Source organism: Hibiscus syriacus, unplaced genomic scaffold (genome assembly GCF_006381635.1).
Source record: "Hibiscus syriacus cultivar Baekdansim isolate YM2019G1 unplaced genomic scaffold, ASM638163v2 tig00109937_pilon, whole genome shotgun sequence".
NCBI classification, from domain to species: domain Eukaryota; kingdom Viridiplantae; phylum Streptophyta; class Magnoliopsida; order Malvales; family Malvaceae; genus Hibiscus; species Hibiscus syriacus.
Window position 1 is genome coordinate 270,122 of NW_024062534.1, and position 26,010 is coordinate 296,131.

Below are 26,010 nucleotides of genomic sequence, written 5' to 3' on the forward strand. Positions count from 1 at the left end.
GATGATGTAAACAATTTGCTTCTAGTCCATTAGCTGTAAAATAATGTGAAATATTATGTTAACTAGTTCTTTATTTTTGTAACAAAAACTATGAAATCGAATCTTCAAAACTTTGATCAGTATTACCCGAGATAAATTTAACAGAAAATGTACCTAAACTTTGTAAAATCTCTAAGACCTGAGTAAGCTAAAACATTATAAATGGAATTCAGCTCTTCAGAAGATCTTCCCCCAACTATTCGGCATTCCATCTGATGCGTCAGTGTTGCCAGGGCCCGATGGAAACATATCTAATTGCATCCCTAGGCTGCTGTGAGGACCCTTTTTAACTCTGGATCGAAGAATGAATGAAAGAACTTCCCTTTTGAACTACTGCAATTGAAGACCGGCTGCCATGTTTTGTACCACCTCTTACAATGAAGACATATGAGCACCGAACAAAGCCGGAACCAGGGAATTAACTTGATGTGCAAGATTAAAGTGGGAATAGCAAGTCAGGCACTCGAGCGTTATCAGAGAATGCTTTTTCCAATGATCAGCTGGAAAATTGACATTTTCCTCAATACATGCCCTTAAAAACAGGATTTGTACGGCAAATACTGGCTCCGTATTCCTCGTATTCAGCTTTTGTATGACATGCCTGCACATTGGGGAGGTTAGAAGACATTCAGCCAAGATCCAAAATTTTAGTGTTAAAAAAATAAGATTGATGAATCACACGATGTTTATGGCAAAGCACATCGGGCGATTGACAAAAAAACCAAGCAAGAACAGTGGCAAACCATAAATGCCAAAATCAAGCCATTCAGCAGACAGTAAAGAGAAGAGACTAAGATGAGCTTATGGGTGGAGATTCATACCGCGAAAAATTCAGGTGTTGATGCAAGTACAGAACCTCCAAACCATACCGCAAATCTTTGGATAGGATAACTGACTACATTAACTTCCACGGGTTGTGACTGGAGGTGAAGACCCAAAGCAATTAGCATTTTAAAATCACAGTAGGATGAAAATACAAGCAAAAATATCCATACTTTTATTTCCCCACCAACTCGAGTATCAGACACAAGTAATCGGGCATCTACAATCTTTTTCAGATCTCGCTGCAACCTTCTGTGGAAATCTTTGAACATGGTTGATCCACCAGATAATACTATGTTCTGAAAAATGTTTCAATAGTGAAAAAGAGAGCATTGAAGTATTTATAGGGACACATGACAAAACAAGTGAAAATTCATCCTTTTCTCAATTCATTCATCAGGTTTATGCATTTATCTTCACGTTTTCCTTGCTTCTTGTTAAGTACCAACAATGTAACCATCAGTAGGCACAAGCCATTATCAGCATACTGCAACTAGGCTAAGCATTTTTTTGGGTTAAAAAGGGTAGGAATAACCCAGCTATGACTTTGAATATATATATATTAGCATCAGACCTTGTATGAGAAAACAAAATCTAATCAGCTCATAAATAAAAACACTGGTTCAAGAGTTTAAAGTGAAAATAATCACATATCAAGAACTTCATCCTACAAAAGTTAATTTAAAAAGAGACTGTTCTATCAAGAGGCAAAGTGCATGACTGCCAGGTGAATCCTTTTTTTTTTTTTGATAGAAGTACTGCCAGGTGAATCCTTAACCAGTTCGTCTCAACCTTCATATACGATACTTCATATTGTTTCATTTAGATTTGTCATGGATAAAAGAACCAAAATTTGCAAACTGGTTCTCTTTTCCTAGTGAGAATACCATACTTTACCTTATACAAAGCTCTTCTGGTGTCAATTGGTGCTGACTGAATGCACTTATCTATTACAACTGGTAAGGGAGTCGTAAAATCACTGCTATAAATCTCAGGACTGAAGAAAACCTGTCAAACCAATCAATACAGAAACATCATCAACAAGATTCAAGAAGCAATTTATAAGCAGCAAAGTTAATCTTTTATTTCTCAAACAGCAGTGTATTATTTTTTTTTATAGGAATAGGATGTCTCATTAAAAACCTCCCTCATAGTGGTCCTCTACCCTAAAGCTAGGACCAACTAGCGGAAGGAGGAAAAGAGTGCATCAATTTATTGATAATAAACCAGATACATAAGGCTTAAAAACAGTCTTGCAAACTACATAAAACTTAAAAACAGTCCTGAGGGTACTTTGCTCTTAAGGCTTACAAACCTGCCTAAGCAACGACAAAAATTACCCAATTCCTTCCTTTGCTAACTTATCGGCCTCACAGTTACACCATCTAGGAATCCACCTAACAAAAGCCTGAATAGCAGAAACAATAGACACAATTTCCTTGACAAAGTTTGACAGAAAAGCAGGTGTAAGAGCTTGGTCTTTAATCCAATCCACTGCTATCTTTGAATCGCTTTCAATAATTAGTCTGCCCTTCGAAGCCCATTGTGATGAAACAAATAGATCAATTTCTTTTTTGATAGCCTTCAGCTCTGCTAGGATTGTAGGATAAGGACCGACACTTTCTGAAAAAGAGAAAAGAATATCCCGATTCCAATCTCTGAGAATACCCCCTGTTCCAGCATACATACCAACCGTACTAACAGCCCCATCCACATTCAACTTAAAAAAATCCACTGGAGGAGGACTCCAATAAATCGCCCTCCTATTCATGTCTATGTACTCTGTTAGATTATCAGCCAAAGAAAGGTCAGCAATTAAAGAATCCATCTGAATAGGGATAAGTGGATATTTTGCCAAATACCATTTGGCTAACCTTAACCGAACAGTGAAAAACAATGATAATCTATCCAACTTCTTTTCCTCAAAAATGATCTCATTTCTAATCTTCCATATTGACCAAAAGACTGCCCCCGGAATAAACTTCCACATAACAGATTTAGGATTCACATCAGCCCAAGAACTAAGCAGCGAAGGAGGGTCTGGCGGTAAAACTAACCGAAAACCCAGTACCCTATAATCTTATATCAAAGTTCCCACGAAACTCGACATGAAATGAAAAGATGCTGGATTGATTCATCTTGCAGGTTACAATGAGGGCAGAGAATGTTTTCCCCTAAAGGAACCCCTCTTCTCAACAATTCAACTCTAACAGCAACTTTTTGATGGGACAATTGCCAAATGAAAGATTCTACTCTAGGAGGAACTAAGCCCAACCAAACACAGTTACTCCAAAATAAAGATTCATCATTAAAATTATAAAGAGCTTTCCTGCAATCTTTAACAGAAAACAGCCCCACATTCAACCCATTCCACAACAACCCATCATCCAATGACTCAATAAGTTTAACATTTTTCAGCCTATCCAACAGCTCTATCAGCTGCTCCACCTCCCAATCACAAAGATTCCTCCTAGTCTTCACACACCATTCCCATCCGGTTGAATTCAAACTCCCAAAGTCTGCAACATTACCCGTTTTATTAGTAGAAAGGGCAAAAATTCTTGGAAAAAGAAATTTCGAAGGAAACTCCCCAAGCCATGTATCACACCAAAAGGATATAGATTTCCATTCCCAATTTGTATCTTTGCATGGGATCTAAGACAACCTCCAATGGTATCATCCTTAATGAAGTTATTAACAATTCCCCTCCACATCCAAGAATCATTTTGAGAAATAACCTTGTTAATATCCATAGTCTGACAGCTGACATTGTGTTTACAACATAAGAATTTCTTCAACATCGAATTTTTGTCATTTGCAAATTTCCAAATCCACTTACCCAACAAAGCTCGGTTTGAAACATTCAAATCAACAACACCCAAACCACCACCACTCAATGGTTTGCAAATTTTATCCCAGCTCACCTAGTGAATTTTCTTCTTTCCATCCCCTCCACCCCATAAAAAAATCGACATCATGGAATTTAACCGGTGAGAAATAGTAGAAGGCATCTTAAAAATGGATAGGTAAAAAATAGGTAGGGAAGATAAAACCGAGTTAATAAGTACTAACCTACCGGCCATAGATAGAGAATTAGCTTTCCAGCCTGCCAATTTCTTGCTGAAATTATCAATGACCGGTTCCCAAAGCTTTGCGGAGTTCTTCTTCTCCCCTAAAGGTAGACCTAAGTAAACAGTCGGGAATGAATCAACAGAGCAGCCAATATCCCTAGCCCAAACATCAAGGATGTCACTCTCCACATTAATCCCATACAGCTTGCTTTTTGCTAAATTCAGTTGGAGCCCCGTCAATAAACCGAAAATCCTCAAAACTCTTCTAACATTCTTTATCTGAGTAATTGAATCTCGACAAAAAATAATTAAATCATCTGCAAACTGCAGTGTATTATCAAAAACATAGGTGCAACCTCAAAGAAGAAAAATGCCAAAACCATGCATTTAAGAAATATAACTGGCACAGAGAAGTGAAGAAAATATTTAGACAAGGAAATATTTTGTCCTAGTTGATCTACACCAACTTATTGTCAGCAAGATCACAGCTAGGACATAATTATATGCTCATATACGAAGAAAGATTTTTAGTATAAGCAGGTCAGAGAAAAGAGTAGGAGGATTCTGCTTTTTGACAAATAAGAGTTGACCAGAAATGATAGAAGGCAACCAAAGTCTCAAGAGAGGACATAGCTTAAATATTGAAAATAAGGAAAACGATGCTCAAACATCTCATTATTAATCCTAATGAATAGGAAAATCATTGCTTGTGTGCTACTGTTATACGATTGATATATTTATAAGTGTGCACGAGGGTATTGTGTAATATATTCATATTATTTGGAGAAATCTTCATAAAGCAGCCAAGAGTTTAATAACTTGAAAGAGTTAGCTAATCGGTGCTTAAGTTGATCCACAAGAACATGTTAATCTAGCAGAGTTATCCTACACTAACCCCAATCCCAAATATACTTATTAAACCTGGAGAAAAGCCAAAAGTTCGTGTAATCTTAGACTTAAGGAATGAGTTTGAAAAAAAAAAAAGAGGACAAACCTCAGGGCCTAAAAATCTTTCATAACCAATGTCACAGGAATACGGTGCCCCAGTCTTCGGTCTAATACTTCTCCAATGTTTGATATACTTTCCAGGCTCTTTGTCATGCTTGTTGAACTCCTAAATGGTCATTATCAAATTATCATTGGAACGTCAGAACATGAGAACTTCATTACAGTATCTCATGACATGTAATAATCATGAGGTGATGACTCATGCCAAAATGTTTTACAAAACCACAAACCAGTGAAATATAATATGACCTTGACTACATCAGAACATGTATAGCAGTACATTTCCTTCACTTTTCGAGCTGCTTCAAATGAGTCCTCCGGTGGAATTTTCTCTCCTCTTTCCTGCAAAAGATGGTGTCAAAAGGCAAGAATTCAAGAATAATGCATAAAGATTATTTTACCATATCCATAATCATAAATCAAAGCTGCACATGACATGTACAAGATAACAACTACAAGAAGAGAAACAATTTAAGTCTAGCACCTTTGAGCTTTTGATGAAAGCAATCTCAGGCAAGGTAATAAAAACAAGAGAGGTAAAAGAAAGACACGTTAATTTGAAGAGCTACCTGAGAACAGCTCTTATCGTCAACTTAAATCTAGCATTTCTTCAATGAAGATAAAATTTAAAACGTCACTCAGTTTCCTCTAAAAATAATATACCACACAACCCAAATGGTCATTGGAAGAACGCATGATAGTTATACAGTCACAACTTAGACTGTGTATGTGAAAGTATAGTACTTAGAACAGAAGTAGATAACTTCATAAGCATATTAATCCAGTCATATATAAGGCTGAATGACACTGAGACGAGTAGATAAGTTTCTCATCAGGACATATAAATAACTAGAAGTCTAGAAATACTAGAAATCTTGAATAAATAGTAAATGGATATCAAGCTTTCTAATATCAAGAAGCAGAAACTACTTTTATGTTAATGGGTAGGGATTCGAGGAAAAACAAGTACCTGCATAAGCTGTTGTATGAAGAGTGTAACATCTTTTCCAGCTATTGGAATTGACTTAATGCTGCTCCCAATAACATAACCATCAGCAACAGGTACAATATGCGTAGTCCCATCTCCAACATCCACTACCACTCCTGTCATCTCACACTAAGAAAATTGTATGTCAATCTAAATGGAAGCAAACACTATATATGGATAATTAGCAAGACAATAAATGCATGTAATGTAGGATATACAGCTAAGTACAATATATACCGGTTCTTTAAACTCAACTCTATGAAGTATCCAAAATACCCCATGGCTTATACCCATATGCTTAGCAATAGGCATACGCACTGATTTCTCAATTACTAAATGGCTTTAAATCAATTAGTTGACTACTGAATAGCTGACCATTCTAAAACCAGCATTCATACACAGAGACAGTTAAAAAGTTTAGTTTAATACAATTAATAATAACAATCATGGATAGTCAAAGGACCCAACCGATTCAACTAACAAGCTAGTAAATAACTAACCAAAACAGAGAACAAAAGAAACACAAACAATTCAGGAAATGAGTCACCAACCTTAGAGGTAGTGTACCCAGCTAAAGCAAGCACAGAATTCACAGCAATATAAAGCCCCGGAACATTAAACGTCTCAAACATAATTTCGCCTGTATATTCTCGATTCTCAGGAGCAGTAAGAGGACTCTCGGTCAACAAAAAGTAATGATCCTCAGGATCACACCGTAAATAATTGAATATACATTGCTGCCAATACCGTTCCATAGCATCCCAGTTATAAACTTGACTGTGTTTAATAGGATAGTTTAGGTTATAAGTGTTACTCGATCTTGATTTCATCAGCGCTTCATCTCCAATGAAGAAATCAAGATCCGCCATTACCCCAGCTGAATACTGACTTGACCAATTTGACTTGGAAGAAGTTCTGGATTGATTGAGAAAAGACTCGTTAACTGCTACTACTGTTGGCTGAATAAAACACGGCTCTACATTGCCCGCGAATCCCATTTTAGTATATCTGCCAAAAAGGACCAATTCGAGAAAACAAAATGAAACAGGGGAATTTCTTCAAACAGATTGTGAGTAATGAATATACAGCTACTATAAGTCAGAAAAGGGGGGAAAATAAACCTACCCAGTTCCGTTGTCAATGACGACAGCAGGGCTATAAGTTGGGTCCATCGAGAATCAAAACAAAAGCTTAAGAGTTGTTGCTTGTTGGTGTTGTAGTGGATCTGCGAGCGAGATCCGAGAGAGAATTTTGGGCAAGAGATCATGGTCATGAACCGCGCTTGAAGAAGCGCAAATAAGGAGAAGACGCCTCCCCCGCCCCCCGATGGCACTGTTGGTGGATAACGATAACAATAAACTTTGATCCCAACCAAAAAAGGCAAGCGACGTTTCAACAGTATGCTTCTTCACACAATAGTTGTTCGTCAGTGATATCCCAAACTATGGGGAATCAGGAAAACTAGGCATTAAAATTTTCCAATCTTTATCATCAAAACACCAAATCCCCTCTCTTTTTTCTTTCTCCTTCTGCTTCTCTTGATTGGTACTTCTCTTAGCAATCAAACAGTAGAGAGCAAGACAACGAACCAATCTTCCATCCTTCTTTTAATGGTAAATTACGAATTTACCACTCAACTTTTTTCACTCCTATTTTAATCATTACAATTTTAAAAAAAATTAACTTGATCGTTGAACTTTTATTCTATTATCGTTTTAATCGCTTGATCGTTTATTCTATAATAATAATAATAAGGGTAAACTACACATATAGTACCTAAACTATAGTTTTGATCCGTTTTAATATTTAAACTTTCATTTTTTAAAATTATACCTGATGTTTAGTTTTTATTTCATTTTAGTACACACCGTTAAAAACTCAACATGCTTAAACTATAAGTTTTGGCCCATTTTAGTACATAAACTTTCAATTGTTTTCAAAACTTAACTATACGTAAATTCAGAAAATTACGTGAACCATGGTGAGCAATTAGCTTGTGGACTTCGTTGAGCAATCAAGGTAATCTTGTTATGTATGAGCTTTGGCACATAAGGTAATGGTTATGGAAACTGAGTTGGTGCACTTTTGAACTTGATAAATGAAGAATGGATTCAGTGAAACATAATAAATTATAACGTTACTATTTGACGCCTTGTTTTGCTATTCTTTATTCATTAAAAGGGTCATTGCTGCTTATTTGGTACTATTGAGAATTTGTAAATAAAGTGACCTTTATGTAGAATAATATATATATATATATATATATTAACTTACAATAAAATAATCTCTTTTTACCTCAATCTCAAAGTTTAAACCCTAAAACTATTACCATAAACTCCAATCTCCAAATCCTTGACTATAAAGTCTAAACCCAAGATAAATATCATAAACCCTAAATTTAAACCCTGAATATTAAACTCTAAAATCTAAAATGAAAAAAAATATTATTTTACTGTAGTTAAAGAAATATTTATTTATGCGTTATAATTTTAATTAGATTTAAGTCATTTATTTATTTAAACTTAATGCTATAAATCGGTGTAAAGCTTATTAATTTTACATAGCGTAAGTAGATATATATATGAGTTAAAGAAATGTTTGTTTATGAGTTATAAATATTAATTAAATCTAAGTCATTTATTATTTAAATCTAATGGCTATCAAAATATGTAAAACAATAATTTTTCTTGTTAGGGTTAGAATTTAGAATTTGGGGTTTAAGATTTAACTTTAAAGTTTAGGGTTTAAGTTTAGGATTTAAAGTTTAAGATCTAGAATTTTAGGATTTGGTGTATACGATAAGGGTTTCGGGTTTGAGATTTTGAAGATTAAGATTTAGGATTCGGATTGAGGTAAAAAGAGAATTTTTTTTTACTGTGAGTTAAAAGATGTTTATTTACGAGTATAAATTTTAATTAAATCTAAGATATTTATTTATTTAAATGCAATATCTATAAATTAGTGTAAAATTTATTAGTTTTATATAGTATAACTGGGTCATGTCCCTATGTGTGTGTGTATATATATATATATATGGGGTAAGATTCATTTATACTCAATGTAAAATATTTTTAGGACCATTGAATGAGATAAATCAAAATCAAATGCTGAAATTAATAATAGGAAATAGAATATATTCACGTAAAACTAAAAATTTTAGACTTTTTAGAATCATTTATTTTAATTCAATTTTATCTACTTTTAAGAATAAGAGAACACAAAATTAATTTGAATTTAAAAATTACAAAGAGAAAAAAACAATAATATATTCTTAAAAAGTTTTAATGTATCTTAAAATAATTTTTTTCTTTCTCTATTAAATTCATCTTTTAATATAGACTTTAATAATAGTAGAGTCACAAGAGAGATTATATATTTTTTAAAATAATTATATATAATAATTTTAAATGTTAAGACTTACTCATAAGAATTTGTATATAAATAAATTTAATCATCGAATAATCTTCAATTACTTTGAATTTTATATAAGCCAAATATTAGTTCGTTGAAGTACTGTCATCAGACTTTTAATAATTTCAATTCTTACTAAATATTTATTGAAACATTATTGGGACGATTAAGACTTACTTCCATTGCAATTAAAAAATCTCGTTGTAGTATCATTTGTTAGAAATTTGAAAGTAGAAAAATTAAAATGAATTAATATAAAATAAGAAATACGTAAGACACGAGAAAAAAATGAAATTTAATGTGATTCGGCCTTACCTACTTCACGTATAAAAAACATAAATTTATTATAAATGCAAGCATTATAAAAATATAAATACATAAAATTTTATATATTCTTTTTTTATTAAGCTAAGGTGATTATAAAATAGTATATGTTTAAATACTCTCAATCGTTTGATAATGCATGCTCAATCACTTTTGCTGTAGTTGTTGGTGTTTGAACCCATGACATATAAGAATAATAATTATTCCTTTAATCAATGACGTAATTCGGTCGTGAATTTTTTATATATATTCTTAATTAGATATATGCTAAGAATATGGTGTCTATTTCATGGTTTTATATTAAAGTATAACGGATGGGTGTTCGATTCCATTTGGAGTGTTTGAAAACAAATTAAGTATCACAAATCTGGAATTTTTTAAATCAAATTTTAAATATAAAAAAGTCATGAAGTTAGCTAATTTAGTCTAGGTAATTTTAAATTTAATTTAAAATGGATTTAAAAAATAAAAACAAATTAAACTCAAATTATAAATGGAATTTAATTCCTTAAACTTGACTTCACCCTAGGGATGGGTATGAGATCCGAACCCGACGGGTTTCGACCCGATCGGGTCAGATTTTTTTAAAAAATTCAGATTCGGATCGGATTAGGTCGGGTTCGAGTTTAGGGTGAAAAATAATCGATCCGGCCCGAATATATATAATTTTATCTTAAATATTTAAGAATAATTACAATAATACCCCTTTATATATTATTTTTCCCAATTAAGTGACTATTTTTTATTGAATAAAAAATAATTTTGTATTATTTCAGGTCGGGTCGGGTTTTTAAGTTATATATCAAATCGGGTGAAAACTTGTATTGATCAAGTCAGGTCAGGTTTCGGGTGGAGGACTTCTTATTCTCGGATGGGATCGAATGGACAAAATACCGGACTCATACCCATCCCTATTCACCCCTATAAATTTTCTTATAAACCATAATAAATTGTTTTTTTTCCTTCAGAAAACAAGTAGAATCCAAAGTTAATGATGATGAACTCCTTTATTAATAAAAAAATGTGACAAGGCCACATCTTGGCACTTTGATCAGATGCCAAGGCACGTGACACGTGTTTGGCCACCTTGGCTCATGTGGGTCGCAAACTAGTCGGTGATTGGTTGATATTATTTTTTGCTTAGAAAAAGAAAACATAAGACATATCCCATCATGCTTCAGGTTCTGCTTCGGGACCCATCATCTCTTTACGCCGCCTTCAGTTTCTCTCTCTCAGTTTTATATGATTACAACCTACTATATAAAATTTATTACTACTAGAATAATTAATTAACAACTTTTTGGATATAAAATAGTAAAATTAGCCTAACAATTCAGACAGAATAATTATTTAAATTTATATGATGGTTTAAATTTTAATTAATCATTTATGATAATTGTTAAGGTAAAGTATATAAATAGTTCTCAAATTTTTAGAGTGTTTGCATTTTGATCACTCAATTTTAGAAACTTGCAGATAGAGTTTTAGGATCGACGGTAGTCTCTTGGTTCCGTGTAAGTACGCAGACCCATCCAGTATCTGCCAACTGTTTCTGTAGATCAGGTCGCTTGCAAACCATCAAGGCCTTGAAACATATCACTAGGACCATCAACATCGTTAACAATAAACTGGGTAGTACCATTTATTACTTGAGAACAATGACTGTTTAAGGGACTGAGGGAAGAAGCCGATAGAAGTATGTTCATGGAACTCTCATATGGATGCTCTTGAGCAAAGGAAACATCGGGAGCATATCGAAAATTCATGGGGTTGGTGGTGGATTGTGGATGAGCATCGGAGAATCTTTCGCCTAGTTTGACAAGAAAATTCCTAATGGAATGTCTGGGATCTTGGTGCGTGGTTGGCAGGGCATGACTGGTGGTGATGGTGGTAGTGGTCAGTTTGACGCTTGGTTCACCATTCGAGGAACCGAATAATTCTCACACTCTCTCTTCATTTCATGCTTAAAGGTAAGGCAGGTGGCTCTCCGAGATAATCATATAAATTAGAGCGTAATTCTTAAGAAGAAGAAAAAAAACCCAAGTATAGTAATCATATAGTTACCTAATTCCAATGCTCATGTAAAGGCTACAAATGATATTATCTTATTCTTCTGAAAATACTCCATGATTATATTGCGAGTTTCAAAAGTTCAGTGACTAAAATACAAATATTTTAAAAAGTTTGAGGCTATTTACATAATTTACCCTAATTGTTATAATGATTTAGAATTTGTCAAACTAGATGACAATTCACTCATAAAAATTCTAATAAAAATTTATACTTTTTTAAACTCATCATTCTAATGTGATAAAATTTAATAATTTTCTTTTAAATTCATCACATCGATGACAAGTCTATCTTCTACTGTAATAAATGTTATAGATCTTAAAATAAATTTTGAACTGTATTATTAGAGTTAATAGTTTACTCACCTGAATTATTGTCTTGACTTTATCGAGAAATAGATTATTATTTGAAATATATATTAGGTAGATTTTATTATTTAATATACATATGGTGTATATATTTATATATTATGTTTTAAATTTAATTATTTAAAAACAAGAATTTATTGAATGGTTTTAGTTATAAAAAAAGAGTATTATTATCTTTAGGAATCTCGGATTTAAACAATTATATTTGTCAAATTTGTATGCGCATTATTGATTGCTAAGAAAAATTACGAACATGTATCACCTTTTAATCACATCAAACTATTCAAAAAATTATTTAAAAATAAATTATTATTTGATACATAAATCATATAATTTTATTTTATAATTTATTTTAATTTAAAATCTAAATCTTAAACCTTAAACTATAAACCTTAAATAAGACAAATAAATATTAAATTATACATAATTGCTTTTTAAAGGTAAATTATATGTAATTATAGAAAAATAAAGTTTCTTTAAAAGATTATTCTAAAGATGTTTCTGGTGAAATTCCTGAAAAATCATCGGTGATCGGTATATTTATCGATCTAACACCGGTCAGATTATATTTTCCGATCTAACACCCGTAGCAATAAAGCGCGTCACCTGTCCCGCGCTATATACTGATTTGGCGCCACGTGGGGTATAGCGCCCCTCCTGCCCTGCTCTATACGTTGACATAGGTTACACGTGGGTATAGCGCGGCCCCTGATCCGCGCTATATGCCATGTAGGGGTATAGCGCGGATCGGGGGCCGCGCTATACCTGGTTATCTGACATGTAGGGTATAGCGCGGTACATGGGGCGCGTTATACCTTTAATTACCCACTCGTCCACACCCTAATCCTCCCTATAAATACCCCCATCCTCAATCACTTTCATCACACCAAATTCTCTCAATTTCTCTCAATTTCTCTCAAATAATCTCACTGTTTAAGGTATATTTTATAATATTTTAATATTATGTATTTAATTTATTTAAGTATTTTATTTTATTTAATATTTTACTAATATAATTCTTTTTTAGATATATAATGGAAGGCAGTCTACTTCGCTTGGATGGAAATTATATATCTCGACACTTTGTTGATACGGTAACATTTTAACGTTTTAATTTAATTTAAATTATTAGTAATAATTAGTTGATTTATTTAATGCATGATTATTAGATTAAGAATTAATTTTTGTAATTATTTATTTTTAGGAGAAGGACCGTGTATTAGATCATTTTATTAGGAATCTTAAGTTAGTGATACCTAGTCGTGTATTGCCGTATTTAGTAGAGGCTAAATTTGGTTACATAGGTAGATATCAGGGTCACTGTAAGATAGAATCGGACCTTATTTCTGCCTTAGTAGAGCGGTGGAGGCCGGAGACCCACACATTCCATCTTCCGTACGGTGAGTGCACGATCACGATTGAGGATGTTTCTATGCACCTGGGGCTTCCGGTGGATGGAGATGTGAAATCAGAGATAGCTTCCGGTTCTTGGACTACTTTGTGTCGTGATAATCTATGACGTGTCCCGGAAAGTTTTATCGGAAGTAGGATACCGTTAAATTGGTTAGATGCCAATTTTCAGGAGTTGAGCGCAGACGCCTCTGAGGATGAGGTTAAGATGTATGCACGGGCATGCATATTGCAGTTGATATGAGGGTTGCTGATGCCGGACAAATCGTGCAACCTAGTTCACTGCATGTGGTTGCGACATCTTAGCAATTTTCATCTCGCCGTATCATTCAGTTGGGGCTCGACAGTTTTGGCTTTGTTGTACAGGGAGATGTGTGGAGCCACTGACTACAGGCGTAATGCTATCGTCGGTTGTCTCCTACTGCTGCAGTCTTGGGCATGGTATCGATTGCCCTTTTTATGTTCCGTTGTGAAGAACCCATTCGTATTTCCACTACTTCTGAGGTAATTATAAAACTGATTTTGTATATTAATAATTTTATACAGCGTATAATAATTTTTTTCCTTGAATAGGTGGTCTACTGATAGGAAAAATCATCAGGAGCTACCTGATGATTTAGAAAAAATTAGGGTGTTAATCGATCAGAAGGCTGGCACACAGGTATGAATTTTAATGTTTAAAAATCGATTTTAGATTATAGTTATATAATTAGATTATTATTTTGATAAAAATTATATATTATTTGTTTTAGTTTGAATGGGTGCCATATTCTACTGATGATGTGAGGGCGGTGATCCCACCTGAGTTGAGGGGTCCATCAGATGTTTGGATGGCGATGGTCCCTCTGATCTGTTATGCGACCGTCGAGTGGCACTCCACTGATCGCGTGCTCCGACAGTTTGGTTGTTTTCAACCAATTCTGGAAGCACCTCGTAATATGGATGAGTTGCATAGCTTAGATAGACGCGGCAAGACAGATACAAATTGGCTGGTGAGGCATCATGAGTGGGTCGTGTTGTGGGAGGATCGACATCGGCGCCTTCCACATAGAGAGCCCATTTTTACTGTCTTCTTGATACATGCTAAGGATTATTATGAGTGGTTCAACGGTAACGGGAAACCGTTTCTACTTCCCGAGGATGCACGAGGGCAGACCCAAGACGTCGACAAAGACGTTCACCGACACAGCACCATCGTCCCCCGACTCGTGGACGGAGAGCAGGTGCTTCCGGTTCATCCTTAGCTGCACCAGCAGGACCTTCACAGCACCCACCGCAGCCATTTATGATGCCGCAACCATATATGATGCCTCCATCGCCTTTCCATTACCAGATGCCGCCGCCGCCTTCACGTGGTTTTATGACACCGCCACCGTCATAGATGACCCCTTCTGGAGGATATTATGGGTCTATATTTGCAGATCTGACTTGGGGTTCATATGCTGAATATTTGGCGGGTTCAGCCTCATCACCCATGGCCGCAGCACAGACACATCCTGTACAGTTTTCACACTCAGCGATGTCTGGGTTTTCTCAGTTTTCCCAATTTTCGCAGGCCGGTGGGATAGTCAGTCATACACATCTAGGGTCCTTATTCTATGGAGGTGCTTCATCGTCATCAGCTCCTCATCAACCTAATGTACCTGTTCAGGACGAAGACGACGACGATGACGATGATGACAGTGAGGAGTCAGAACCAGTGATACAAAGAAATCCTCCTCGAGACCGATAGCCACCGCCCTGCGGAACACATTTGCGACGCAAGCATCGATATATTTTTTTATTATATTTGTATTTACTTTATTTTGTTTAATTGTAATTTTTATTATTTCTCGTTTAATACTTACTTTATTTTGTTAAATTTGTTGGACTTTTTTTTAAATATATTTCAGTTAATTTTGTTTATTACCATTTAATATCAGTTATTGTAATTTGGTTATCATTTACCATTTAATTCTTATTGTAAGTTTGTTGTATTTAAATACCAAATTGTTATTAGTTTGATAAAATTTAATGATTGTGTTCGTTTTTTAAATCTTCATCAGCGATTTTCGAATGGCATTAACTTAAAGTAAATGCAAATTAAAATACAAGAATTATTATTTGATAAACAAATACATCATTTCCTCATCAATTGTTACTTGATGACAACAGAAGTGGACATGTTTTTCTAGTGTTTCCTGGGTTTCTACAATGGCCACATCTTTTGTCTTGTCTAGATCTTTCTCGAATATCCATATCGCAATGAATTCAATTGGATTTTGGACGACCACACTCCCTCAATAAACTCGGATTTGGTACAATCGGAAGCCAATCTTGAACCTCATCAGGGTCTTTGTCATTACTTATGGGGGAAAATCAAATTTGTATACCTTAAAAACTTCAGATAGTAGGTATACGGGATCCACAAAATGGTTATAGTCTTGACGTGTATGCGAGTAAGCTGCTATCACATGAGAGCATGGATACTTCAGAGCTTGAAAAAACCCGCATTCGTACGTTCTGTCCCTTAGATTTACTCTTAACGACACAGCTTCAATCCCTTGAAGAGGTCGCGGCAACTTTGTGACACGAAACATTTCATGCCGTCTAGAAAAGCTTGTTACAGACATTCCATTTGATGCAGCAGTTTTTTTCCTGTATATCTGCAACTAATCTAGGGTGATAGACATGACCGTCTTACATCCAGGTTTGAGCATGTCCCCCGAGCTTCGCAAAAAGCACCCCCAAACGAAAATATATAATTTTTACCAAAGCCGCTACAGGTAAGTGACATGCACCCTTTAAGGTTGAATTGATTACCTCAGCCAAATTGGTCGTCATGTGTCCATATCGATATCCACCATCATATGTGTTCGTCCACATTTCTTTATCGATGAGGTTGATGTAATCGTATCCTTCCTCGTTCTTCGCCCGTAAATCTTGAAGCATTGATTCAAACGTTCGAGGAAGTAGTTCGTAACATGATCAAAAAATGTATAACTTACTAACTTGCTTTCTTTGCACAATTAAAATGATCAAAAAATGTATAACTTACTAACTTGCTTTCACTTACCCATGCGCATAATTAATTGACGCTCATCATTCTTCTTGTACCTTCCATGATAGTTCGCAGCAATGTGTCGGAGACAATACCTATGTTGGACAAAGGGTGGTTTCCACATTGGACCCAAAGACTCCATTGCTGTTTTGATCCTAGCTCCACGATCTGAAATGATACAAATGTTTTCCCTCGTGATAACATGTGCACATAAATTTCGGAGGAGAAAAGCTCAAGAATCTGTATCTTCTCCTTCGACAAGAGCAAAAGCAACTGGAAGAATATTGCGATTGCTATATTGGACAACTGCCAATAATAAAACTTGCTTGTATTTTCCATAAAAGAAAGTCTCGTCGATCTGGACCACAGGCTTGCAGTATTTGGCAGTATTGACGCACTGTGGGTAACTCCAAAAAACCCGGTAGAATTGGCTTCGATCGAGAATAACTCGATCATTATGGTATGCATAGGAGGTTTCGAAGTGCACAATTGTCCCAGGATTCAACGTCCACACCAGCCTAAACCAACCTGGAAGTTCGTTGTAAGATGCATCCCATTCACCGTGAAGTTTAAAAATGGCATTTTGTTTTGGAAACCAAGCTTTTTTATAGGAGATAGTGTACCCATACTGCGATTGTATAGCTGAAATCAACACTGCAACAGCTATATAAGAGCTTACTTTTACCATGGGCATGATAGCTTGGCATATCATTTCAGAGTCCAAGTTGGGATGATCTTGGTTGACCCCTCCAGCACAACATGTGTGGGGACCGTTGTATATTGTTAGTTCCCATATGTTGTTTTTCCTCTTCATTTTCGATACGCGAACCATCCAATTGCATCTATTTTTGCGTCGGGCACAGTAGCATACATATTTTTCGGTCGTCGATCGGTTGACTCTGGACTGAATAGAATTACGGATATTGTAATTTTTGATAGCCATCATCGCTTCTTCTTTGCTTGAAAACTCCATGCCTAAATATAACTCACCATTATTTATTGATGAGTAATATCCATAGTCACCGAGATGAGGCATATCCGTAAATTCTGGCCCATACATTGTACCATAATCAACTTCATACATGTGTGCAGGAGGGTCAGTTTGTGTCACATTTCCTAGAACTTCATATACATCATCATCATCAGAGTTGAATTGCGGTGATTATGGGTGAATGAATAGTCCGATCTCAGCATCATCCGCACCAGGCTCACGAAGCGGTTCTTCTGGTGGAGATGATGGTTCCTCCATGCGCTCCATATTTAGGTCGAAGAACCTACTACTTGCATGTCTTCCCCTTGAACTAGAAGGCATATCGACATTGAGATCAAAAAAGCTCGCAATCGAATGCCTCACCTTGGAGCTTGAAGCTATCGTGTCAAATGGAAACTGCACAGATTGTTGCGTCGATGACATATCCATATTAAGGTCAAAAATATTTGCAGATGAATGTCTTCCCCTTGAACTGGACGCGGTGTTGCCATACGGATTGTTCGTTGACCCACCTCGGTACATATCGTAAGGAGTTGTGGATGAATATCTCCCCATTATGGCATTAAAATCATTACACATTACTGTAGTCGGGCTGTCAACTTGATCAACTTATTCAGCTAGCCCATAGTGGGAGCTTAATGATTGACCCCGAACAATACACACTTGAACAAAATGTGCATACATCTCAATAGCGGCGTCTGAATAATTACTTTGAGCTTCAACCATTATTTGAACATCATCATTGTTCGAAAGTTCGAACGCTGTATAAGTTAATGACAACAATGATGTTGGAAATCTGTACTGCAAAGACGACATTCTTCTACTACTTCCAACATGAATCTTCCTCGAAATATTTGTTATCAGCTCTTCAAGAGTTATGTTTCTCTTGAATGATATTTTAACACGCTCATTTGATATGAAAACAACGCTGGTTTTATCTTCTCGAATTTCACCATCATAATAAACAATAGCTGAAAGTCGCGTCATTCTTTGAGTTTAAAAGTGCGGCAATATTATATCTGCAAAAAAAACTGAAACAAACATGATTAAATAAATTATATATGAACGAAAATATAACACAATAAATTTTTTACACATCAACGTAAATAATTTAAATAATATAATTTTATATTATTACATGCACCACAAAACAATTTCGACGTATGCTCCCGCTTTTCAATTTTACAAACATAAAAATTAATTGAAAATAATTAGTATAATATTTTTTCAAATAATGATAATAAACAATAAATATAATTAAAAAATTATAACAAAATTACCTTATAACAAAAAATCACACGAACTTCTAAATAAAATATGAGAAGATTGCCAAAATTATTACTCGTTGACGGAATTGTTGTATTAATTTATAAGTTGAGAGGAGAGATGCGAGGAGATGTGAGAAACTTAACCGGCGGAGGAGGGTATTTATAACCATATAAAGCGCAGTACCTGCACCGCGCTATATGTAATAAAGGATATAGCACGGATCAGGGATCGCGTTAAATATAATTTACCCCTACGTGGCGTATAGCGCGATACAGGGGGCGCTATACCCCACGTGATGCCAAATCAGCATATAGCGCGGTTCAGAGGGACCGCTTTACTGCTACGGGTGTTAGATCAGAAAATATAATCTGACCGGTGTTAAATCGGTAAATATACCGATCACCGGTGATTTTTCGAGAAATACATCGATATTTCTTACCTCTTGAATTATATAGTCAATCAGAATTTAAATAAATATTGAATTTGATATTTGGTTTAAAAGAGTATTTTTAAATTTTTTTATATATTTAAGAGAGTTAAGAAGTCTTTGTCTAAGAGTAAGTATCTAAATGGTCATCCGATTATAATATAATATTTTATGGAGTCTTTAATTAATAAAGGTCATAAATAGTTCCTTGACTAAAGTGCATTGTTTTATTGAGTCCCAACTATATAAAATTACAAATTGATCATTCAACTATTAATATTCTAAACTCATAATTTTTCGTTAATAATTAATGACATTTTGAACTAAATATTAACATATTGACTGAGATATAGTAAAATTTAAAACAAGAATATCAATAGACTATATAGCTCAAAAGGTCATGAGATTAGATCTTATCACATCTCAATTAAGAGTTAATATCCAGTTCAGACAATCGTTAATTTTGTAACGAAAAACACGTTTGTAATATATGAATAGTTAAGCGACTATTTTATAACATTTAATATTTAAAAGACTCAATAAAATTGGATCTTATAATTAAAGGACCAATTTATAACTTTTAATAATCATAAATTATAATTGGGATAAAAAATAGATTTTAAATAAAAAAAACAATATATATAGGTGTAGGTTTTCCCTTTCTGCAAAGTAATAAAAGTAACCATCCCAGCGGCATTGATAATTGCTGATCTGCAAATGCATTAACTGCGGACTTTCACGATTCCAGCTCTTTGTAAACATATGGTGTTCAAAGCTGCTTAATTTAATTTTATGCAATTTCCAAGCAAGCTTTTTAATAGCAGAGTCAGATAAGTTGGGAGGTCGATTCCAAACAACGTTGTCGACATGGAAAACTTTTATTATCCCTTTATGTTAATATATACATAAATACTCCATATTATAATTTTTTTATCTTTTAGGGTAAACTACATAGTCTTTCAATTAACACAAATTCTATTAAAAAATTTAATCTTTAATCTTCTAAAAAAATAGAGTTATTACTTAAATATTAGTTTAAATATCATCAATTTTATCGAAATATCATCCATACATGTAATAATTACCTGCTAGACATATTTTCTCATAATATTATCGATCTAAAACCTTTTCTAACAAGGCGCAGATCACCATTCGTGTCTTCGCGGGTTTTGTCCAAGCTAGCGCCACATAAGGGACGGTGCGGATAATCATCCGTGTCTTAGCTGAACCACTGACATATACGGAAGGCACGGATCATGAAGCGCGTATTCCATAGGTCCACATCATCCCTAAAAGAATTTTAAAAAATATGCTTTAAAAAAGTAAAAAAAAAACTATAGAGACTAACATCGTAATTTAATAAATATTAGTTCCATGAGTTGAAGAGCTTAATATGTTTAGTTTATATAGACATATTAGAGTATTTAAGTTATGTTTCTTGACAATGTGGGATAAAAGTTAAAATGTGTATTTTTTGACAATGTGTTTAGGTTATGTTTCCATGAGTTGCCTTCGATCGTTTTCATTAAATTTTTATTTCAATTATATACATATAAATGTAATAAGAATTGATAAATTATTATTTGTTTAATTTTAAGTTACCTTACATCAACCCAAAAAATAAAAGTGAAAAAATAATTTATTAATTACTTAGGGCATCTCCATTGTTGCTCTACTTTGGAGAATTGCTACAGTGCGAGCCACATCTGTTGCGGCACTGTAGTTCGTGCTACAATTTTTTTTTAATTCAAGTAGATTAAATTACAAAAATACATTGAAATTAGATAAATAAACATACTATTTTTTTTTTTGTAATTTTTCTTATTTTTTGTATTTTTCTTAATTTTTTTTTAAATTCAAGTATATTAATTTGCAAGATAGATAAAAATACATTGAAATTAGATAAATAAACATACTAACTTTTTTTTGTAATTTTTTTATTTTTTTTAAAATTCAAGTAGATTAAATTGCAAGATAAAAATATATAATTATGTAACTTATATCTTTTCGCATTATTATTATGAATTGTAATTTTCTTATTTATTTGTATTTTCGCAATATTATTCATGAATGTTTTTGTTGAAAACATTTTTGTATTTCGATATAACAAATTAGTTTAAATGAATTTTAAGATTTTACAAATGATTTTCTAAATATATTCGATTCAATTAATCGAATATCAAATTATTACTCCAAGTATTTTAAGATCAATACTAAATGTGTAAAATTGTGTTTTTTACTTAATATATTTTTTAAAACAATTTTCACAAAGTATTTTGAATCAAAATCAAGCCTAAAATCAATTTTTTAGAGTGATGCACCGATTCACCAATCCATGCATCGATGCACCATGAATTAAATTGAACATCGAATGCATTTTATGCATCGATGCACTTACCATACACCAATGCACTAAGGATTTTATGAAAACATCGAATGCATTTGATGCATCGATGCACCAGACATGCATCGATGCACTCTGGCTATTTTGAAACATCGAATGCAATTGATGCATCGGTGCACTCTTAGTGCACTGATGCACTAAGGGTCCAACGGTCAAAATATTTGAATTTTACACTGATGCACCATGGGTATGCATCGATGCACTGACGCTCCCAACTGTTTTAATTAATTGTTTTCACACTTAAAAGGCTCTATTGACTCCACTAAACATCCCTAACGTTCAAAAGTGATTCAATGTGTATTTAAACAAGCTTAGAAGACATTGATCAACAACAAGAAACATCAAGCAACTAGAATCAAGAGAGAATCAAAGAGAAAGCATAAAACCTCAAGTTTGAGCATTTCAAGCCTATTTTTCATTCAATATTCATTTTGCTTTCAAGAACACTTATTGTGCTCAATCGTATTTATTCTTGAGTGGTCTTTCTTTGTTCTAGAATTGTGCAAACATATTTGCCTTGTGAGGTTTTTCTTGTAAGTTTGCAAATTTGTAATATTCTCTTTGAGAAAAGAGTGTTCTCAAGAATTGGGGTATATTCTTAAGGGAGTTGTAAGGTTATCTCTTTGGCCTCAAAAGAAAGAAAAAATTAGTGAATTTGTTGGAAAATCCTTAGTGTGGATAGCTAAGGTAGTGGATGTAGACTTTGGTTGATAAAGTCGAACCACTCTAAATCGCTGTGTAATTACTTTTAATTTTCTGCAAAAGCTTCCACAAATTTTTAATTGCCAATTCACCCCCTCTTGGTCGATTCCGTCAATCTATTAACTCAACAATTGGTATCAGAGCCTAACTCATTTGAAGGGTTAATCGCCTCTTGAGTCGATTCGGGAAGAGTTATATCGATAATCAAAGTCATCAATGGCCTCCGCTTCAAACTTCTACTCCGGTCTCGATTTGATGCCCGTCAACAAGCCTCATTTCTTCAATGGGGCTAACTATGCCTATTGGAAAAATAGGATGATGTACTTCATTCAAGCAAGTGACATGGGAGCATGGAATGTCGTAGAAGAATGATACTTCAAGCCTCTCACTCATCCAAGATTATGGAGTTAAAGAGAGACAAAAATGTTCCAGCTCAACTCCAAAGCCATCCATATCATATTTTGTGCTCTTGGACCAGATGAATACGGAAGAGTTTCATCTAGTACAACTGTCAAAGAAATATGGGACAAACTTCAAGTCACTCATGAAGGTACCGATGAGGTAAAGAAATCTAAAATTAGTATTCTAACACATAGCTATGAAAATTTCAAGATGAAACCAAATGAATATATCAAAGCTATGACGGATAGATTCTCAACGATTATCAATGATCTCAAATCATATAGAGAGATCATTTCAAATGAAAAGCTTGTGAGGAAGTTAGTTTACTCCATTCCAAAATCATGGCAATCAAAGAAGATGGCAATCATCGAGTCTAAGGATCTAACGTCCTTAACTCTTGAAGAGCTAATCGGTTCACTCCTCACTCATGAAATGATGCTTGAAGATGAGGTGGACCTCGATAAGATTGAAGAGACACCAAAGGAGAAGGAGAAGAAGAAAAACATTGGAGTTGCTCTCAAATCCACAAAAGATGAGAGTGATTCGGATAAAGATGACGATGACGAGGAAATGACATTGTTTGCCAAATGGTTCAGAAAAATGATGAGACCTTATCGAGGAACAAAATTCAAACGAAATGAAGGCCTCAAAAATGAACCAAAAGAGAAGGACCCAATCATTTGTTATGAAAGCAAAAACTGGGGCATGTCAAATATGATTGCCCACAATTGAAGAGAAATGGTCAATCAAAAAATAAGCACAAGGCTCATGTGGCTACATGGAGAAATGAAGAAGGTTCCGATGAAGAGGAACAAGAAGTAGCAAACTTGTGCTTGATGGCATTTGGGGAAGATTCTAAGGTAATCTCTAACTCATCTGATTTTGATGATTTATCCTATGACGTGTTATTAGAGGAATATAATGGGTTGGCTTCGGATTATGAGAAATTATTTTTAAAATATAAAAATGATGTTTCAAAATTGAAAAATGAAAATAAACTCATATCCAAAACCAACAACGATCTTGAAAGTAAAATCAAAGATTTGCAAATCAAACTAGAAGAGTTTGAAAAGAAAAATTTGGATTTGCAAAATTTAATTTCAAAGGTCAATGATGATCATCAAAAGAAAATTGATGATCTTAAAGCTTCTTTTGATAAAGTTGGAACAAAACGTTTTGAAAATGGAGAAAATTCAAAATCCAACTTTGTTAGAAAAAGTTTTAAAAACTACAATCATAGAGGTCCCCAAAGAACCTCTAATGGAAAAATCGTTAGAAGTATATGGGTTCCTAAAGAGCTCATTACTACTAAAGATAAGGATATCCTACACAAATGGATACCTAAGTGGACTAGGATTTTGGAAACTAATGAATATGGACCCAAAAGAATTTGGGTACCAAAAATAAAAAATTAATCTATGTTTGTAGGAAAAGGAGCATTGCTACAAGGCACGGAAAACAAATCTAAATTCATGGTACCTTGATAGTGGATGCTCGAGACACATGACCGGGACAAAAACCGGTTCATAGAGCTTAACGCCAAAAATGGAGAAGAAGTGACTTTTGGTGATGATTCAAAAGGTCACATTGAAGGTATAAGTATAATAGGTAATACCTCTTCCATACAAATTAAAAATGTGTTATATGTGAATGGATTAAAGCATAATCTCTTGAGTATTAGTCAATTATGTGATAAGGGATTCAATGTCATATTTGAAACTAATGGTTGTAAAGTCATTAACATTGCATCTAATAGGATTATGCTTGTTGGTCATAGAATAGGAAACATATACATGGTGCATTTAGACTCTATAGAAATGACTAATTTATACCTAGTTGCAAAGGATGAGCATGATAATTGGTTATGGCATATGAGACTAGGACATGCTAGCATGAGTGTTTTGCAACGGTTAGTTCAAGGAGAATTGGTTCGAGGGCTGCCTAAACTAAAATTTGATAATGATAAAATCTGTGATGCTTGTGCTAAAGGAAAACAAAAGAAACAAAAGCGAGTTTCTTTTAAATTCATTAATGATTTGTCAACTACTAGAGTATTACAATTGATCCATATAAATCTTTTTTGGCCAACTAGGACTACTAGCTTAGGTGGAAAACAATATGCATTTGTCTTGGTAGATGATTATTCTAGATATACTTGGGTTCTATTCTTAAGTACTAAAGATGAAGCATTAGAAAATTTCATCACATTTTCAAAAGTAGTCCAAAACGAAAAAGGTTACTCTATCACTAGTGTTACAAGGGATCATGGCACTGAATTTGAAAATCTTGGATTTAATGAGTTTTGTAATTCTAATGGTATTAGCCATAATTTTTTAGCACCTAGAACCCCTCAACAAAATGGAGTTGTTGAGAGGAAAAATCGAACTTTAGAAGAAATAGCTAGAACCATGCTTTGTGAAAATAATTTGCCAAAATATTTTTGGGCGGAAGCCACAAATACCGCTTGTTATTTTGTAAATCGAGTAATGATTAGGCAAATTTTAAAGAAAACTCCATGTGAAATTTTTAAAAACAAAAAGCCTAACATTAGCTATTTTCATCCTTTTGGATGTAAATGTTTTGTTTTAAACAACGGTAAAGAAAACCTTGGCAAATTTGATTCTAAAAGTGATGAAGGAATTTTTCTAGGTTATTCCTTAAATTCTAAAGCTTATTGAGTATTTAATAAAAGAAATTTGGTTGTAGAAGAGTATATACATGTTGTTTTCGATGATAATCTCCTTCCGAGGAAGGATTCTTGTTTGAATGATGATGTAGGTATTATAAATACAAATGATGTTAGACATGACGTTGGAGAATCATCATTAAAGGAAGAAACGAAAGATGAGGAAACTCATGATCCTCTTGAGAATCCAACCATTGAAGAAAGGGAAGTATCTTATCCAAGAGAGTATAACTATGTCAAGGATGGTGAGATTATAGGTGATCCATCAAAAGGGGTAACAACTCGATATTCTCTTAGAAATATTTGTAATTTTGTTACATTTATTTCATGCATAGAGCCTAAGAATATTAAAGAAGCATTAAATGATGAACATTGGATTATGGCTATGCAAGAAGAATTAAATCAATTTGAGAGAAGTAAAGTATGAACATTAGTTGAAAGGCCTAGTAATAAATCTACTGTAGGTACTAGATGGGTATTTAGGAATAAGCTTGATGAGAGTGGTAATATAGTGAGAAACAATGCTAGACTTGTTGCTCAAGGGTATACTCAAGAAAAGGGCATATACTATGATAAAA

At 34.0% G+C, this 26,010-nt stretch overlaps 1 protein-coding gene across 1 annotated transcript; it reads right to left on the reverse strand.

The window, feature by feature from the left end:
- Positions 1–229: 229 nt before the first annotated feature.
- LOC120210880 (actin-related protein 3-like) lies at positions 230–7,405 on the reverse strand. The gene is made up of 9 exons (XM_039209533.1): positions 7,054–7,405; positions 6,480–6,936; positions 5,911–6,057; positions 5,190–5,282; positions 4,927–5,046; positions 1,759–1,869; positions 1,035–1,160; positions 861–959; positions 230–640 (listed from the first exon to the last, which is right to left on the reverse strand). Exons 1-9 carry the CDS (start codon positions 7,098–7,100, stop codon positions 560–562), a joined length of 1,281 nt encoding a protein of 426 aa, XP_039065464.1. The 5' UTR covers positions 7,101–7,405; the 3' UTR covers positions 230–559.
- Positions 7,406–26,010: the final 18,605 nt, after the last annotated feature.

What these genes read in the sequence shown, in the direction of transcription:
- LOC120210880 (XM_039209533.1), bottom strand. Translation starts at nt 7,100, where the DNA reads ATGGACCCAACTTATAGCCCTGCTGTCGTCATTGACAACGGAACTGG. An exon ending in GTCATTGACAACGGAACTGG is followed by an intron (nt 6,937 to 7,053) that starts GTAGGTTTATTT and finishes CCTTTTTGGCAG; the next exon opens with ATATACTAAAATGGGATTCG. An exon ending in AAAGATTTTTAGGCCCTGAG is followed by an intron (nt 1,870 to 4,926) that starts GTTTGTCCTCTT and finishes TTGGTTTGACAG; the next exon opens with GTTTTCTTCAGTCCTGAGAT.